General features: G+C 50.6%; 1 protein-coding gene across 2 annotated transcripts; it reads left to right on the forward strand.

The window, feature by feature from the left end:
• The first annotated feature begins 4754 nt into the window (after nucleotides 1-4754).
• CCR7 (C-C motif chemokine receptor 7) lies at nucleotides 4755-16429 on the forward strand. 2 transcript variants are annotated; one of them, XM_064399802.1, is made up of 4 exons: nucleotides 4755-5035; nucleotides 5671-5998; nucleotides 11833-11882; nucleotides 13176-16429. In XM_064399802.1, exons 2-4 carry the CDS (start codon nucleotides 5989-5991, stop codon nucleotides 14238-14240), a joined length of 1125 nt encoding a protein of 374 aa, XP_064255872.1. In that variant the 5' UTR covers nucleotides 4755-5035; nucleotides 5671-5988; the 3' UTR covers nucleotides 14241-16429. The 2 variants fall into 2 exon arrangements, with proteins under 2 accessions (XP_064255872.1, XP_064255874.1); XM_064399804.1 differs by lacking the exon at nucleotides 5671-5998.
• The last annotated feature ends 1326 nt before the right edge of the window (nucleotides 16430-17755 follow it).

The following is a 17755-nucleotide window of genomic DNA, read 5'->3' on the forward strand; positions in this document are numbered from 1 at the left end:
AAATCCCTTCCAAAGGCCTCACCTACACACAGGACTAAGCTTGGCTTCCCAGAAAGAAAGAAGCCTCATGTTTGTGTAGTAGCTGAACTTTCAGAGAAGAAAAAAAAGAGAGAAACAAAGAAGGTTAGGGGTTTTTTACAAATAGTAAGAAATCACCTGTGTATAACCTGGACAAGTCTTGCCAAGTTGCTCTGCCTGGAGCCAAACGAGCTGCAGACGCTGCTCACAAAAGGATTATGCTGGTGACAGAAAGAAATAAAACAGATTAAAGGAGCTTTACAGGAATAAAATATCAAAGCAAATACAAACCTTGGCACAAAGGGGTGGCTGGGGCAGCTCGTGTGTGTCAGGGAACCAGAGCCTGTTCAGAGCCTTGTGCTGAGCACACAACCCCTGACCTCGGGAGGACTGGGGGAGCAGGGCCAGAGCCCCTGATGGGGCAGCCCACATCCACACCTGTGTGCTGAGAAACTGGGGGTGAGGAGGCTGCTGAGAAGGGGAGGTGTGGGTGGGCAGCACACAGGGAGCAAGGTCAGACCCTTGCTCTGCTCAGGATGCGCTTTTCCATTTCCCAGCAGCTCCAAGTGCAGCCTCTGTGCCTGTCCCAAGGAGCCAGTGATGGTTTATTTCTCCTTGTCTTGCCCCAGGTTTTGCCCTGAACCTCCAGCCAGGCAGGCTTTGCTGTTCAGTCTTTTTTAAAAAGCTATTTTGGAATTTCTTCCTCAGTTTATCAAAAGCTACTCAAAGCACAATTGGTCAGCCACCAATCCAAACCCCCTCCACCATCAAAACGGTGCCGTGGTGTCCTTGCTCCTGTGTGACCTCCCTTCATCCCCTTAACTGATAAGTGTTCCCAGCAGTCCCAAGTGCTGGAATACTGGGGAAAAACACCCCTGGTGGCCGACTGGAGATGGAATTGGGGCAGGTTATGTGCTGGCAGAGGTGTGTGAGCTGCAGCAGGCGCTGCCACCAGGAGTCCCCATCCACCTGCCCAAAGGACACACAGCCCTAGCCTTGGCTGTAAACGTGAGCAGTGCTTTTCTTGTACAGGACTGTCAGTGCCAGCAGCAGCAGCAGGTGTGGCAGCTCATGCTCAGGGCTTGACAGAAATTACTGACTTCTGGAGTCCCAAGTGAAGCTTTACATGATGATTTACAACAAAATAAGAGGGTTAAACCCCCCCTCACCCTGAGAGCTGCTGGTTGCACCAGCTCGGAGTGAGATGCAGTTGTGCCAACTCACAGTGTGAGGCATTTGTACCAGTTTGCCAAATCTGGGTGAGGTGCTCACAGGTCACTCACCTGCAGCTTTGAGCTCTCCAGGCTCCTGGGTATGAGCTGCAGGTGCTGCACTGCAGAAGTGGAGGTTGATCATGCAGCTACTCAGAGAGGCTGGAACTCCACGTGTTCTCCCAGGCAGGCACCCAGCAAGTTCCAGTTTCATCCTGGACTGTTACAGCCAAGACTTTTCGTGCCTCCAAGGAGTTGCAGCACCTGCTGAAGGCTTTGAACCCAGAGCTTGCATCTCCGGATTTGAAACCCCCTGTGCATGCCAAGTGCTACTGACAGTGACTGGCAAACCTCTCCCAGCAGGACCTGATGACCAAGTGGCATCAGGCACTTGAATCTGACAGCCCAGCTCCTGCTTCAGGTCTGTCTTGCTGTTTGTGCTCTCAGTTCCCTTCTTTCACTTTGACGTTTTTTTCCACAATCTTCGAGGGGTTTTTTGAAGTGGTTTCGCGCGTATCGGGCTGGTGTCTTATTTTGTTGTAAGTCATCACGTAAAGCTTCACTTGTGACTCCAGAAGTCAGTAATTTCTGTCAACAACCAGTTGAAATCTGCTTTTATTACCCGACTCTGTTAAAAAGTCAAGAAAAAGCCATTTTCGTTCTGGCACCAGTTTCAGGGTGGGGAAAGGCAAACCAGAAAGAGTGACAGTAACAACAACAGAAACCAAGTGAAAAATCACATTATCATGGGTTTATTACAATCTTTTTAACCCCAGGGATGAGAAATGCCAGATCTGTAAATGAGAGGGCTGGATGAGCTCTTCTTGGAGCAAATGCTGATGGGATTATTTCCAGTTTCTAGATCCAGTTTTCATCCAAAGGCAGAAGCAGATTGGTGTTAAACCTTCCACCTTTTGAACAAGGGAACACAGCTCACAGGAGTGATGTTTCCTGGATGGTCAGGGACACTTCAACTCCCAATTATTTTTAAGGGTCATAATGCTTTATCTCTTTAATCAATATCCCTTTATCTCCCTAAACCACATCTTGTTACATCTCTAAATGATTCATTGCTCACTAGTGTTTGATATCCTGTGGGAATTGCCCAGCACTTTGCACAAACCATCTCTAGACACAGCTGGTGCTGCTTTCATGGAATGGAATCATAGAATCATTTAGGTTGGAAAAGACCTCCAAAGCCACCAAGTCCAACCTGTGACTGATCCCCACCTCACCAACCCGACCAGAGCACTGAATGCCACATCCAAGAGTTTCCTGAACCCTTCCAGGGATGGGAACTCCAGCACGTCCCTGGGCAGCCCCTTCCAAGCCTGACCACCCTGCCCATGAAGAAATTCTCACTTATGTCCACCTATTTAGTGCAGGGCAGATGCCAGTTTGGTAGATCTTTTCTTTTTCCTCAATAAAAGACCTGGAGAGCCAGGCCATCACCTAGGACATGATGTGGGCACAAAGCAGGTGAATTCCTGGTGACACTGGGTGTGCCTTTCTTTGCTGTGGCAAACACCACGGGCAGCTGTGCATCCCAATCAGAGCCTGGCACTGCACAGATTGCTTCCTCCCTCTGGGAGATAAGGATCTGTTAATAACCTGGTGGCGAGATCAAAATCATGAGACGTTTCTCAGGGCACCCCCCACACCTGCTCAAAGAACTCTGCTGGGTGAGGAATCCCAGCTTGGTGCCACTCTGAAGGTCAGGAATTTACTCATGATTTCACTTCTGCTATTTTATATTTGCCTGAGGAAGAACAACGTCAGCACCCCCCTGGAGTGACCCTGCTGACTTCCACCACAAACCCCCCTGGATGTCCCCAAACGTCAGAGGAGGGGTCTGGGCAGGGGCTGGGAGATCCCAGGCACCCCAGGTTGGCATTGCCAGGCAGAGGGAGCAGCAGGACAGACGTCAGGGTCCCTCCCTGATGTCACTGCAGGGATGTGACTGGGAAGTACAGCTGGGAAAGGGCCACCCTGAACTCAGCAAGGCTTCTGTCTGGGCACCCCTGGCTTCCTCCAGCCACGGGGACAAACCTTCCATGGCTCATGGCAGCCCAAGGGCGGAACAGGGGGACAGAGCTGGTGCTTCCATCTCAAATCAGCTGAAGCAAAACCGGTGGAAAATATGAAAAGGTTTTGAATCCAGGATGTAAGAACATCGTGTGTTGTCCTTCTCCCAGACAGAATTCCATCTCCTTGGGCAAAGCCCTGAGTTCTGATTTCCAAGGTCCCCCTTTCCAAGTGGTGCCTGGGAATCCTCTCCTGGAGCTCTGGGATCTTTCCCACCTCAGGATGTCTGTGAGACTGTGTTGAATTCCTGGACATCCCCCAGGAATTCCAGTTTTACACACAGGCCAGGGATGGGAAACTCAGAGCTGCCTTCCTTGTGATGTTCCACTGCCGAGTGAGTTGCAATTTAACATCAGGACAATTCGGGATTACACAGTTCAATTCAGTTCAGCTCAATATTACAGTTCAAGTGGAACCAATGAGAACTGAACCAAAATCTCCCTGAGCAACTTCCTGTGGAATTTATCAGGAGATGCATTTTCTTTGAGAAGTTTATGGCTGAAAGCTGGCACCCAGCTCCTGCTGCAGCCTGGGCAGCAGGTTTAAATCACTGACCTCCACTCTCCTGGGTGCTGGAAGGGAACAAAGGCACCCAGAGACTGGAATGTCTGGTAATTTGATTATTTTTATGCAGTTAATTAACTCTGGAATAACAAATAGGTTCTAGCAGCACAGTGCAATGGCTTCCACGGGCACAGCTCAGGCCTGGCACTGTCTGAGTTTGGATCACAGTTTTGTGAAGAGCAGCTCATGGACACCCAAGTTCAGGCAATGTGTCAAAGAGATGGAATCACTCAGGCAATAGGCTCCAAATATACACAATCAAATTAAGCAATGATTTAATAAATGTTCTGAGAACTCCCTGGGTATAAAACATGACTGTACAAGAAGTTTGGTGTCATACACAGACAAATTGTTTATTTTAAATATTCCCACTTAAAACATTCCCATTTTAAATATTCCCACTCTTTTTAAGAAAAACAGTTTGCTTGAATGGACTCTTATCACCACAGAACTTGGCACGTACCAAAACTTTGAAGCTGAACCTTGGGACCACGTGCAGAAAACAACCTGCAAACCACCTGCCTTCCTCCCCTCTCTCTTTGGCTTCAGCCAGCGTGGACATGGGGATGGATCCACCAGAACTCTGCCTGCTGCCTCTCCCTGGAGCAGGGGGAGCACAGAGCACCTCGAGGGGCCCCCCTGCACATCCACAGCTCGCCAGGCAGAGCTGTGACCTCGTGTGAAGCCTGTGTTACACCCCTTGATTCCGGGTATTCTGCCGCTACCCAAGGGAAGTCTTTCATCTCAGGTCCCTGTTGGAGGAAGTGGTTACGAGATAGAGCTCTCGAGGCAGCGTACCTGCCTGGATACCTGACGAGCAAAGGCAAACAGAGCAATAAATAGCTGCAGAGATGCAAACAGCACCTGCTGGCTGAGATAAAGCGCCGGGCGAGGCGCGGAGGAGTCGGTGCCGCGCACTCAGAGAGAGCAGAGGAAAACTGTCACAGCTCTCCTGCCCCCAAAAACCCCAAAATCCTGATCCTGAGTACCCCAGCTGTTCCCTGAGCACCCCAGAATGGGCTCAGAACCACACCAGCACTGGGAAGGATTTGGAGTCAGGCTGGGACCGTGTCCAGGGAGGGTCTGAAACTGGATCTGAGTCTTCAAAAAGGACCTAAGACAGCACACAGGAGCCTCAAAATGACCCTCAGCTTCAGGTATATTTAATTTGAGCTGGGATTCCATCCTGTGGTGCCCCGTTTTTCCACCTGGCTGCAGTAACAGCACTGACATAGCATGAGACAGAGAGGACAAGATGCCAAAGGCATCAGTTCTAGAGGAGCCTGGCTCAGGAAAAAAGAGAGATTGTGAGGAGCTGGAGACATTTCTGTCTGAGAGGTCTGTTTCAAGAGCAGAGCCCTGACACCCACAAAACAAAACCACTGCTTTGCCTTGGGGGAAGGCATGACACTGACAGTGCAGAGCCTTTTGGGGAAGACAAAAATACCCAGAAGGAGAAAGGGGAGAAGTCACCGAGCTGATGACAGCGTGGGGAGGGAGAAGGACATGGGCTGTTGGTCATGGGCAGTCCTGTGCACTGAGATTTTCATCCTGGACACCTTTCCAGGTCTGGGGATGGGATGGGATGGGATGGGATGGGATGGGATGGGATGGGATGGGATGGGATGGGATGGGATGGGATGGGATGGGATGGGAGGGGATGGGATGGGATGGGAGGGGATGGGATGGGATGCTCTGTTCCCTCCAGCACTGAGGGCTCCACAGATGAAGCAGGATTTGCTGGAGTGGGGAGATAAGAAAGACCCTCCTTCCCCTGTTTCCTTCACCACAGACCATTCCTCATGTGTCAGCCCAAAAGCAGAGCCCTCTTCACTTCCCCAAGTGTCAGTGACAGCTCTGGGTGTGCAGAACACCCCGAGGCAGCACCTGAGCACCCCGAGAGCTCAGCACAGCCCTGAACACAAGAGAAGGAGGAGGAGGAGGATCTACTGAATGCCGTGACATCAGGTGCCTGTGAGCTGCTCACTGGGGTGCAGGAAGTATAAAAGCAGAGTTCCCCGAGGAGGGTCCCTGGCAGGAGCTAGGGAGGCAGTGCTGGAGTGGGTGATGCTCTCCCTACCTCTGTGACTGGATCCTCTGGAACCACACCATGGATGGGGGTGAGTACCTGGGCTGCAGCCTTGGGCTGTGTCTTCAGCTTTATTAATGATGCCCAGTCCCTGTCCTGTGACACAGGAGTGGAGCACTTCTATTAGAGCATTTAGACAACATAAAAGACTTTCATCTTCCTCATTTTTACTATTAAAAAAAAAAAAAAGCATGGTTCTATTTTAGAAGCTCAAAAACCTCAAATCACTTCAGAAACAAATACCAAAAAGAGGTTCGGAGGCAATTTTAAGGGGCCTTTTTGTTCTGAAGCAAATGGAATCTTGCATAATTCACACCTTCTCTTCTTAATAAAAAAAAAAAAAATAAAAAAAAAGAGAGAGAGAGAACACTCTCCCTGGCAACATTTTAATTCAGTGAATCAATTGAGGAATTTGGAGAAGAGCTGAGATCGTTCATGAAGTCCATCCAGTCTTTTGCAAGTTATTTCTATTTTAAAATATCTGCAGGAGCACTGGGGGAAGCAGGATGCATTGGAGATGCAGGAGGTTCTGGAGATGGTCAGGGGGATGGATGCAAGAAGTTCTAGGGATTAAAGGAGGATCTGGGGATGCTCCAGGGATGCAGGATGCTCCAGAGATGGGGATGCAGGGAAAAGAGGGGGAAGGTCCCCCAGGACCCTCCAGGCAGGAGCAGTGAATGAGTCAAGGGAGTTTTCTTTCTCCTCAGAGCCTCTGGCAATCAGTGGCTTAGGAAATTCCTGGATTTTGGAATCCCTGCATCCAAACAAACACCAAACTGAATTTGCCCACCACACATCATTCTTCTTGTTTAAACTTTTGGCCTCTGCATCATCCTGTGGGTGCTTTGTGGGCTGCTTGTTCCAAGGGGTTCAGTGTCTGGGGGCAGCTGAACTTAGCTCCTAGGAAAGGTTAATCAGGAGAGGGAAAAGAAAGAGTTAATGAGGACCTGACCAGATTATGATAATGTTCCTGCTTTGGGTTTTTTGTTCTACTATTGCGTTTCAGAGGAATATTTCATTTTCCTGGAAGACACACCACAGCAGTGCTTTCTTTAAAACACACCTGGCTCACTTCTGCAGGAAATTTTTTATTTGCTTCTCTCTGCTTATCTCGTTTTTTGATTCACAGTTTCCTGAAAGGAGTAGAGGTTGATAATTATTAACTTTCTTCTGTGATAGTGATCACAGTGAACACACGAAATAAGAGCATGACTGAGTTTCACTGGCTCCACTCACTCCTGAGATGACAGTGCCTGTCCTCTGCCAGTTATGAGGAGGGGAAGGGGGCAGAGCAGGCTGGTAACTGCCAATAGTCATTAGATCACTAAAGTATGATTAACTTTTCTCAGAAATATCTGGTTCTTCCCCCAAAAGCCTCCCGTGCTGCTGGAGAAGGGGCACCAGAAGCTGGTACCTGTGTAACATACAGAGAGCACGTTAATCACTGCCTGCACGTGTGCTGAGGCCAGAACTTTTGCTTTGCAATCCCAGGTGGCCAAAAAAAATTCATTCACCACGAGGGTTTGGCCAGAGCAGGTTTGCTCGGCTTTGCCAGTGCTCCCTAAAGCAAACTCCTCCTTTGCCCTCCTGAATCTCACCCCTAAAGCATTCCCAGCTCCTGCCTTGCTCTCCTCATCCCTCAGCTGCAGCAGCAGCCAGACCCTCAGGAGCTGCTCATCCCTAAAGCATTCCCAGCTCCTGCTTTGCCCTCCTGAATCTCATCCCTAAAGCATTCCCAGCTCCTGCTTTGCCCTCCTGAATCTCATCCCTAAAGCATTCCCAGCTCCTGCTTTGCTCTCCTGAATCTCATCCCTAAAGCATTCCCAGCTCCTGCTTTGCCCTCCTGAATCTCATCCCTAAAGCATTCCCAGCTCCTGCTTTGCCCTCCTGAATCTCATCCCTAAAGCATTCCCAGCTCCTGCTTTGCCCTCCTGCATCTCATCCCTAAAGCATTCCCAGCTCCTGCTTTGCTCTCCTGAATCTCATCCCTAAAGCATTCCCAGCTCCTGCTTTGCTCTCCTGAATCTCATCCCTAAAGCATTCCCAGCTCCTGCTTTGCCCTCCTGAATCTCATCCCTAAAGCATTCCCAGCTCCTGCTTTGCCCTCCTGCATCTCATCCCTAAAGCATTCCCAGCTCCTGCTTTGCTCTCCTGAATCCCTAAAGCATTCCCAGCTCCTGCTTTGCTCTCCTGAATCTCATCCCTAAAGCATTCCCAGCTCCTGCTTTGCCGTCCTGAATCTCATCCCTAAAGCATTCCCAGCTCCTGCTTTGCTCTCCTGAATCTCATCCCTAAAGCATTCCCAGCTCCTGCTTTGCTCTCCTGCATCTGACCCCTAAAGCATTCCCAGCTCCTGCTTTGCTCTCCTGAATCCCTAAAGCATTCCCAGCTCCTGCTTTGCTCTCCTGAATCCCTAAAGCATTCCCAGCTCCTGCTTTGCCCTCCTGAATCTCATCCCTAAATCATTCCCAGCTCCTGCTTTGCTCTCCTGAATCCCTAAAGCATTCCCAGCTCCTGCCTTGCTCTCCTCATCCCTCAGCTGCAGCAGCAGCCAGACCCTCAGGAGCTGCCCTGGCCATTTTATGATCTGATTAATCACCCTCGGGGCTGTGTCTCCCTCCTCTTCCAGGCAGATGTCCTGACACCAAATTCTTGCACTGTCAGAGGCCTTTCTGGGTGCACCTGATGGGATTCTCTGCTCCTGCAGCTGCTCTTGCCTTGCTCACATTTAGCAGCTGGTGCTGAGGGAGATCCAGATGAGCTGGGAGGGATCTGCCTGTCCAAACTCACCCCCTTGTGCCCCAGCATGGCCTGAGCTGTGCCCCAGGTGCCCGCCCCAGGTGCCCACCCCAGGTGCCCACCCCAGGTGCCCACCCCAGGCACCTGAACTGGGCTTAAAAACATCTGTTTCTTTCTCTTTGCTACTGAGAGATCCTGAACAGCTCAACATCTCTCAAGGGATGAATCCCCCCTTGGGCTTAGTCTGTGGAGGCAGAGTGTAAAACTGAGGGATTCCCATGCCCTGACATGAACAGACCCCTTCCTTCCTTCACTCCCATGGAGGAATTCCCCTTTCCAGCTGTTTCCAGGTCCTCCAGGACAGGAATGGCCTCAAAGCAGCACCTCCCAGGCTGAGACACACCGGGGCTGCCACGGGGCTGTAGGGCCAGGCTGACTCACTTGCTGTGGTGGGTTTTTGGTGTATATTTATAAATGAGGTTTCTAGTTCAACTGGCTGCAGGGACTTTTGAGAGGGTTTTTTTTTTTTCCTCAAAATTTTGAGGAACAAAACTTTTAAAAACTTTAAGAAAATACCCACAGCAGCCAACTGCCAGGAGGTGTAAAAAGGAAAGAAAAAGTAAAGAAATGTACCTAAACTCCTGATAAACTTCAGAGCAAGGATCGTGTCATGATAATTGCTTCTGCCCACTGCCCCAGACCACAAGACAAGTTGGGGACATGCAAGCCCTGTCCAGTCTGACTGAAACCAGTGACACAAACATGCTCAAACTGGCACAGAGGGAGCAGGAGGCAGCAGGGCCTCTCTGGTTGTGCTTTTGCAAATGTGTAATCTGAGGTGGGGGCACTGAAGAGGGGCAGAAACAGCACGGGCTTTCTTCATATTGAAAAGTCATTTGACATTTAAGACAGTTGAAACAGCAACTGAGAAGGGGGAGAGAAAAGAAACCTATGATGATCTTCAAAGGAATGATATGGGCTGAACTGTTTCAGGAGTTGGTTGAGTCACGTTCTCAGTCCTGTTTTTCTAGACTGTCACAGGGTGATAAGAAAACAGAACAGAGCAAAGGAGCCCTCACCAGGGCTGGGGCTGGTCAGGTGAAATCAGGGCTGGACCTGGAGTCTGCAAACCAAGCCACAGAGGGCTGGTGGAGTCTGGTTTACATGGGTGCTTTTCCTCCGTGGAATGAGGGTGGTTCTTCTCTGCCACAGGGCAATTTCCTGGTGGGGCTGAGTTTCCAGCACAGGTACTCATCACCCATCACAGGCAGCCAGGAGCCCCAGCAGTCCCAGGGAAACCAGGCTAACTACCTCAAAGGTGCAGCAGAATGATGAATGATGCCGTGGTTTTTGCAGAGACAGGGACTCTGTATCCCAGGCAGGAAGGGAGTTACAGCTTGCTTAAAGCCACCTAGTGAGTCCCAGTCCTTGGAGCTTTTGGAGTATTTCCTGTGTCATATAACAAATGAAGGGTAGCAGTTTGAAGAGGTGACACCATGGCAGACACCAAACCTCTTCCTGCATGCTGGGACTGGTCAGAGGGAAAGTGACTGGTTGGACAGAGCAGAAGAAGCTTCACCCTCAGTCCCTGCCTTGCACGCCTCCATTCCTGAGTCACCTGCTCTAAGGGGACCCATGGGAACCCCTCAGACATCCCCAGGAGGGTTTGGAGAAGGAAAAGAGAGGATGAACACAACTGAGCACACAGCTGCATGAACATCAAAGATGAAAATAAGGGGGGAAGGTGAGACAGAGCTTCTAGGAGACCTCAGGGGAGGCACTCACACAGGCCTGGGGATGAGCACTATGAATTTCCCAGGCTGAGGATCTCTCTGCCCCACACATCACCCTCAGGCACTAAAAACATCTCCACTCACAGGTAACTATCTGATATTAGTGAGGCTGTTGCAAGTCCACAGGGACTTGGTGCAGTTGCTGTAGTGGAAGTTCATCATCCTGGTGCAGCACACCACGAGCAGGAGCCTGGCACAGAACTGAAAGCAAGCAGAGCTGAGTCCAGCAGACACTAAGCACAGGAATCAGCCACATTCATGAACAACCAGGCCATGAGGAGCAAGGCAGAGTTCTAGGAGGAGCAGGCAGCTGAAAGCCAAAGGTACCCCCTTGCTGAGCACCCCCAGAGCAGAAACCCACAGGGAGTGAGGGGCTGCAGGGACCACCCAGGGCCTGGAGGGACATCCTGGGCCAAGGCACCCTCAGGGAGGGACACATCTCCTCCTCACACCAGAGTGGAGCTCGGGGCTGTCTCACTGCCACCTTCCACCTGAGCAGCTTTCAGTGGCAGCTGCCTGAGGCAGCTGCTGGTACGAGCTGTAAAACCAGTGAGGAGAAAGCTTTCCCTGGCCCCTGCCCTGCTAACCACAGCAGGAAGAGCTGCTCGGCTGAGATTGCTCTCACCACCATCATACCTGGCTCTAAATTCAGTTTTTCCTCCCAGCTGTCAGCATCCTATATTTCCACATCCCAAGGCAGCAGAAGCCAATTCTTGACATTTAGAGACAAGCAATAAATTTCAGCCAGTTCCAGTTCTGTCTGTCCCACGGGGAGCTGAGCGCTCCTCTCCACAGCCCAGGCACCACACGGGCACAGCTGGCACAGATTTATGGCCCTCACAGCTGGGCATTTGCATGGATTAGGCTGCACCCTCACTGCTCAGACACCAGGGAAAAAGCTGCTGGCTGCCTGCAGGGAAAAGTAAAGGATAAAATCAAAATAAAATCAAAATGAGTGCACAGTGCCTGAGTTTAGAGTCCTCAGCTCTCAGCTTTCACTGCACAGGGTCCTGGGCAGCCTGGGCTAGGTGAAGACATCCCTGCTCACTGCAGGGGGTTGGGCTGAATGACCTTTAGAGACCCCTCCCAACCCAAAGTGTTCCATGGATCTGTGAAGCCAGAGGGGCCAGACTGCTGAGACTCCTCCAGTGCTCTGACAGCAGCACTCATGACCCTGGGTTATCTCCCTGGCATCTTTCCAGCTTCTGGTTTCCTCAGTGGTGAGGGTTCTGCAGGGTTCACAGTGCCATGGACAGCATTACCCACTACTTTTCAAAGTAAGAACCATGTGGAAACCCCCACTCAGCCACTAACACATCTCCTTCTTCCCTAGGCAAGCAGCTAAAGGTCACCCTTGTTTTCAGCCTGCCGTTGGTTTTTCAGGTAAGATGTTTTCAACAACATTGTTGAAATCCAGCTGCTTTGTGCTGTGGGTCAAGGGAGATCTCAAAAACTCAGGGCAGCCACCCACAGTCCCAGAAATGTGTGGGGACTCAGCTGCTCACCCCAGGATCCAGCTGTGGGAGGTGGGAGGTGAGAGCAGAGCCCAGCTGCAGAAAAACAAGCAAGAGAAACAAAACCAAGCCGAGAAAAATGTTGAAAAACGGAGTGAATTTCAGATGGCCTGGGCTGTGTGAGTCTACAAAATGAGACCCAAATAAGCATTTCCAGGGCAGACAGGAGTGCACTACATTGACCACAGGGAGCAGCTGGTTCCTGCTCCCTACAAATTCCTGGTCAAGGAGCTGGGCTCTGACCAAGCCCAGAGCTGGAGAGGGATGCAGCCAAGGAGAAAGAGTTCATCATCTTCCCCTGCCTGGTGCTCAGAGTGCCCTGGCCCAGCAAGGAGAACCCCAAGCACGGAGCTGCTCCCAACCCCAGGGGCTGGTCCTGGTGCCCGAGGTCTCCTGGCTGCAGTGGCCACCCCCAGCCTGTGGGGCTCCCTGGGACAGAGCCGAGCAGCCCCTGCTTTTCCCTTTCACTCTGGCAACCCAGCAGGATGTGGTGAAAGCCAAACCTGCTGAGATGGAGAGCACCGAGATGCTCTCCGATAAAGGGTGGGGGTATCCAGGGGAAACCTTTCATGTCTGTGCGATGGGGAGAAGGTTCTGGAGATTAATAAGTGACAAAAAGCAGGGCACAGATACCGCAGGCTCTGTCTGCCCCGCAGGTTATGGCAGTGTAGGAAGATGAAACAAGAATAATCAGAACTGAAATCGAGGGCCTGAATGAGATGCCGGCCCGACACGGAAACAGCTTCCTGCTGCACTCACTGTGCTTCCTCACGGGCTCACCAGCACCTTCGCTGATTTTCCATTTAGCTCTAGGATGTTTTGTTTCTCACATTTTATCTGACAGCTGGCTGTGCACACGCAGCTGGAGGTGGGTCACTCTGGAAAGCTGCCACACATCTGAGGGCTTGCAGATGTTACTTTGGCTGAGCACAAAATGTTTCTGGTGGAATTCCCACTTGGAGCCCCCCAGAAAAGCCCCAAACCTCACATATTTATAGGAAACACTTTCGGCCACGAGGTTGTGTCAGCTCTGTTTGTGATGTTGGTATGAGACAGAACTTGGGAACTCCCTGGGACTTCTCTCCAGGCTTCTTTCCTTGCACAGCCACACAGGCAACACAGTCCTTGTCCCAACACACTCTGCTTCTCTTTCCTGTTCTAGTTCTGTGCCGGGGACAATGTCACTGATTACTACGACTCCAACAGCACCATTGACTACAGCATGTTCGAGTCCCTGTGTGAGAAGGAGGAGGTCCGGAACTTCCGTGCTGCCTTCCTCCCAGCCATGTACAGCATCATCTGCTTCACGGGGCTGCTGGGGAACGGGCTGGTCGTGCTCACCTACATCTACTTCAAGAGGCTGAAGACCATGACGGACATCTACCTGCTGAACCTGGCTGTGGCAGACATCCTCTTCCTGCTGACCCTTCCCTTCTGGGCCACGAGCGCGGCCACAAGCTGGCTTTTTGGGAACTTTGCCTGCAAAGCTGTCTACTGCATCTGCAAAATGAGTTTCTTCAGCGGGATGCTGCTCCTCCTGTCCATCAGCATCGACAGGTACTTCGCCATCGTCCAGGCAGCCTCAGCCCATCGCCTGCGCCCCCGCATGATATTCATCAGCAAGCTGACCTGCAGCCTCATCTGGCTCCTGGCCTTCATCCTCTCCATCCCTGAGCTGGTTCACAGTGGTGTGAACAACTCAGGGAGCAATTCCCGGTGTTCCATCTTTGCTAATGACTTGCAGACCTTCAACACCGGCATCAAAGTGTCCCAAATGGTGTTTGGCTTCTTAATTCCCCTGCTGGTCATGTCTTTCTGCTACCTCATCATCATCAAAACGTTGCTCCAGGCCCGCAACTTTGAGAAGAACAAAGCCATCAAGGTCATCATCGCCGTGGTCATCGTCTTTGTCGTCTTCCAGCTGCCCTACAACGGCGTCATGCTGGCCAAGACCATCTCAGTCTTCAACCAGACCAGCTCATGTGAGGAGAGCAAGAAGCTGGACGTGGCAGACGACGTGACCTACACCCTGGCCTGCTTCCGATGCTGCCTCAACCCCTTCCTCTACGCCTTCATCGGCGTCAAATTCCGCACCGACCTCTTCAAGCTGCTGAAGGAGCTGGGCTGCCTGAGCCAGGAGCGCCTCTTGCAGCTCACCACCTGCCGCGACAGCAAGAGGACCTCCTTCGCCATGGAGACAGAGACCACCACCACCTTCTCCCCGTGAGCCCAGCTCCGGGCACGCCTCGGTGGAGCTGAAATGGTTCTGGACGTTTTCTCTGATCTGAACTCCTGGCAGAGCAAGGACTGCTACACTGCAGAGAAGTCGAGGGGGAAATCCAGAAGCCTCCTCCTATTTCAAGCAGCAAGGGCTGCTGGCCAATATCCCATGGGTGGAGAGACTTTACAACAGAGCTGTCACTAAAGGCAAAGCAAGGGAGAGGTGGTGAGCCTGCAATTCCTCCTGTCATTTCACCTTCAGCTTAGTCTTTCCCTGTCAAAATGAGAAACGCTCAAAACAGAACATTTACCCGAAAAGCGACAAGCACCAAGAGAAAACAGACGTTGGTGCAGCAGAACTGTCCGGGAGCATCACCCTTGCTTTGGATGTTGCTTTTAACAAGCCAACAGCTCTGCAGCCCCACAGAAATGCCCTTGCTGAGTCAGTCCGAGGCCAACCCGCAGCCTCGGGCTGGATCCAACACACAAACCCAGCTGTGGAGTACCCGAGCACACAACTGCTCTGCCTTCCCCCATGAAACGTGAGACATGACCACAGCTAATGCAAAATCCATACAAACTCTAGCCATAATTTCAATTACTTTTTATAACATTGTAGCCACTCGTAGCTCTGTCAGGAAAAGTACAAATTCTACTTTACTTCTGCCTGTATCCTGTTTCTGGGCTATCACCTGCTGACCTTGAGATAAATATGAATGTGGGTTTTCTCCTCCCTTCCCAGCCCTTCCAGCAGGACTTCAGCTGCCTTTGAAGTCAGATCTGGATTTCACTCATAAGCTACTGGGGCGTGTTTTGCATCGGTGCTGTCGGCACCAACAAAGACACGGCTCGCTGAGGTTTGATCTGAGCACTGTCCCACCTCTGCCAGGCCACAGCAGCTGAGCAGACTGTTGTCATGGAAAATCAGACCTTGGAGGAGCCCAGACTGCAATTCCAGTGGGTGCTTTTACAGGAAGAGCGAAGATTCCTGATGACAGATGAACGCTCTGGGAACCGCTGACGTGGGACAGCTGAACACCAGCTGGGAGGAGCTGCTGCATGGTCTGTGCAGCTGTCCCTGTCCTTGGCCTGTGCTCCTGTCCCTGTCCTTGTCCTGTGCTCACATCCCACAGCACCCAGCTCTCCCAGAGCCATCGCCAGTGGAGAGAGGTCTCAGCCTGGAGCTGCTCCCAGAGGAGATGTGTCCATGTTCCCCTGAACACACAGAGCCACGAGCAGCAAAACACTCACTAAACAGACATTTGTCCTTTTCTTCAACACATGGATCCATCAGGAGTGACGCAGAGAACTCTCTGGTTCATGGGTTGGAGAGCATTGCTTTAGAGAATTGAGGGTTAAACTTCCAAGACAGAATTCACTGGCTGGGTCTGAGGCAGCACTGCCAGTTATTTACCTGGCTGCCACCAAATCGAAATAAATTCTCCATAAACCATTGACCTCTGGTGTATGGGATTTTTATCAGGGGCTGGGATTTGGGAAGAGAGGATCCTGCTTTGTGTTACCTATCTGTGCTCAACTGTTGAACTCATTTTCATTTACAGTGCCCAGGTAACTGTACAGAAGTGCTGCTTCTCTGTCACATGAAACAAGGGGTGACAACAGACACTGAAGAGCTATTTGCCCTTGGTTTCTTTCTCGTCCTTATTTGGGCAAGACACAGATATCATGATTTGGCCAGAGCCAGGGACACCCCCAGCACAGGGTATTTGCAGTTCCCCTCATCAGTAACAATAGATTGTTAATGTATATTCAACATGTCAAGCTGCTTTACACAAAGTTCAATCTGTTCATGAATGTACCCCGAGAACACTCTGCCTCCATGGAACCTTTTCATGCAGAACCATTCCCCTTATCCCACCCAAGAAACTGCTCCACCAGCACAGGGAGCTGCACTTGTGTCCTGTGACAAAAGCCATTCCCCTCCTGCAAATGAAGGAGTCTTCAGGTCCTTACAGACCAGATGAATTCCAAAAGGGATCACACACATCTGAAATGAGATGCAGAGGCACCTCTGGGACAGCTGCAGCTGTGCCTCAGTGAGGCAGGGCTGATGTCAGAGTGCCTGGCTTTCCCTGCTTAAATTTAACGGACAGAACAAATTTGCATCTCATTTAGGTGAGTCATGTTAACGTTGGCCTAAGATCCCAACCTGTGGTTCCCCACCGATATCTAAAAACGGACTGTATGTTGCTACTTGAGAAAAATAAATTATAACGATTTAAACAAAATACTTCTGGTTTTCCATTGTGTTTTCTCCATCCTTGTCCCGTCCTTGTCAATCCTTCTTTCCTCTCAGGAGCTGTTTGATCAGCTCAGCTTCATACCAGTGCTGCCCTGCAGGAAAGAGAGCGTGGAAAATAAATGAAATAGAAAAATGTTGGTTTACTTCATCTGCTGACGGATTATAAAAGAAACAAGGCAGCAGATGGATTACAAAAGAAACAAGTCAGCAGCCCATTAAGGAGATTTTATTTTAACTATTAACCCACGTGTCTTGATGCTGCTCCACAGCTGGATTTACCTAACGGCCACTCACCAACCTTTAAGTGAAAATTCTTTGAGCTGTAGCATTTTATTGTTCACATTTAATTAAAATACTGTAATAAACCACCACATTCCTGTGGGAATTGCTCAGGGGAGAGGCAGCAGCTCTGGGCACCATAACCCCCAGCCACATCCAGGGTGAGAGTGGGAACTGCAAGGAAAACAATGACCACAGTGCTCCTGCCTGGCCTCCCCAGTTAATTTGTGCCTCAAAGCACACAGTGGGGAGCGAGGGGGGACCCATATCCTTCACAAAAAGTGCCTTGTAATTGTAACCACGGAATCAAAGAGGAAGAAGCTCAAAGAACACGAGGAGACAGAAGCCTGACACCGAGCGCCGGGGCTAAGGCTCATTTCTGCTTTCACTGAGTGCTGAAAGTCTCACGTTTTCTCCCAAAAGAGAAAGGACAGGGTGAGTTTCAGCATCTGGCCCAGAGGCTCAAGAAGCATCTCAACAGCAGCATAAGACAGCTTAAGATGCAGAACCTCAAACCCAGGGACCCTTAAACAAACACTGGGTCTCACCACAGCGAGGTCCTCAGGGGCCCCAAGAGCTCATTTGTGCACAAGGTTGAACAGTTTTGGAGCAAGAATCAGTTTTGGAGCAAGAACTGGGGATCTGCAGAGAGCCACAGCACTTTAACCATTCCCCTGCTCCTCTGAGGTGACTGTGAGCCAAACTCTTAATGTTCAGGAACTTTCTTGATTAAGAAAGCAGACTCTACCTTGAAGCCCTAACTTAAACCAGTAAAACTTAACCCACCAAGCAACCACACAAAATCACAACTTGGGCCACAAATACTGCAGCCAAGTCACACAGAACGTGCTACCAAAAAAAAAGAGTGTATTGCTTGGATGGATTTAACCTATTTTAGTACCTTTCACCAGCAAGAGCTGCCTATTTCCTTCCACAGCTCCAAATCTTCTTTAAAAAGCCAATAAAAAACCTGGCCCTCA

Source organism: Passer domesticus, chromosome 27, assembly GCF_036417665.1.
Source record: "Passer domesticus isolate bPasDom1 chromosome 27, bPasDom1.hap1, whole genome shotgun sequence".
Taxonomy (NCBI): Eukaryota; Metazoa; Chordata; class Aves; order Passeriformes; family Passeridae; genus Passer; species Passer domesticus.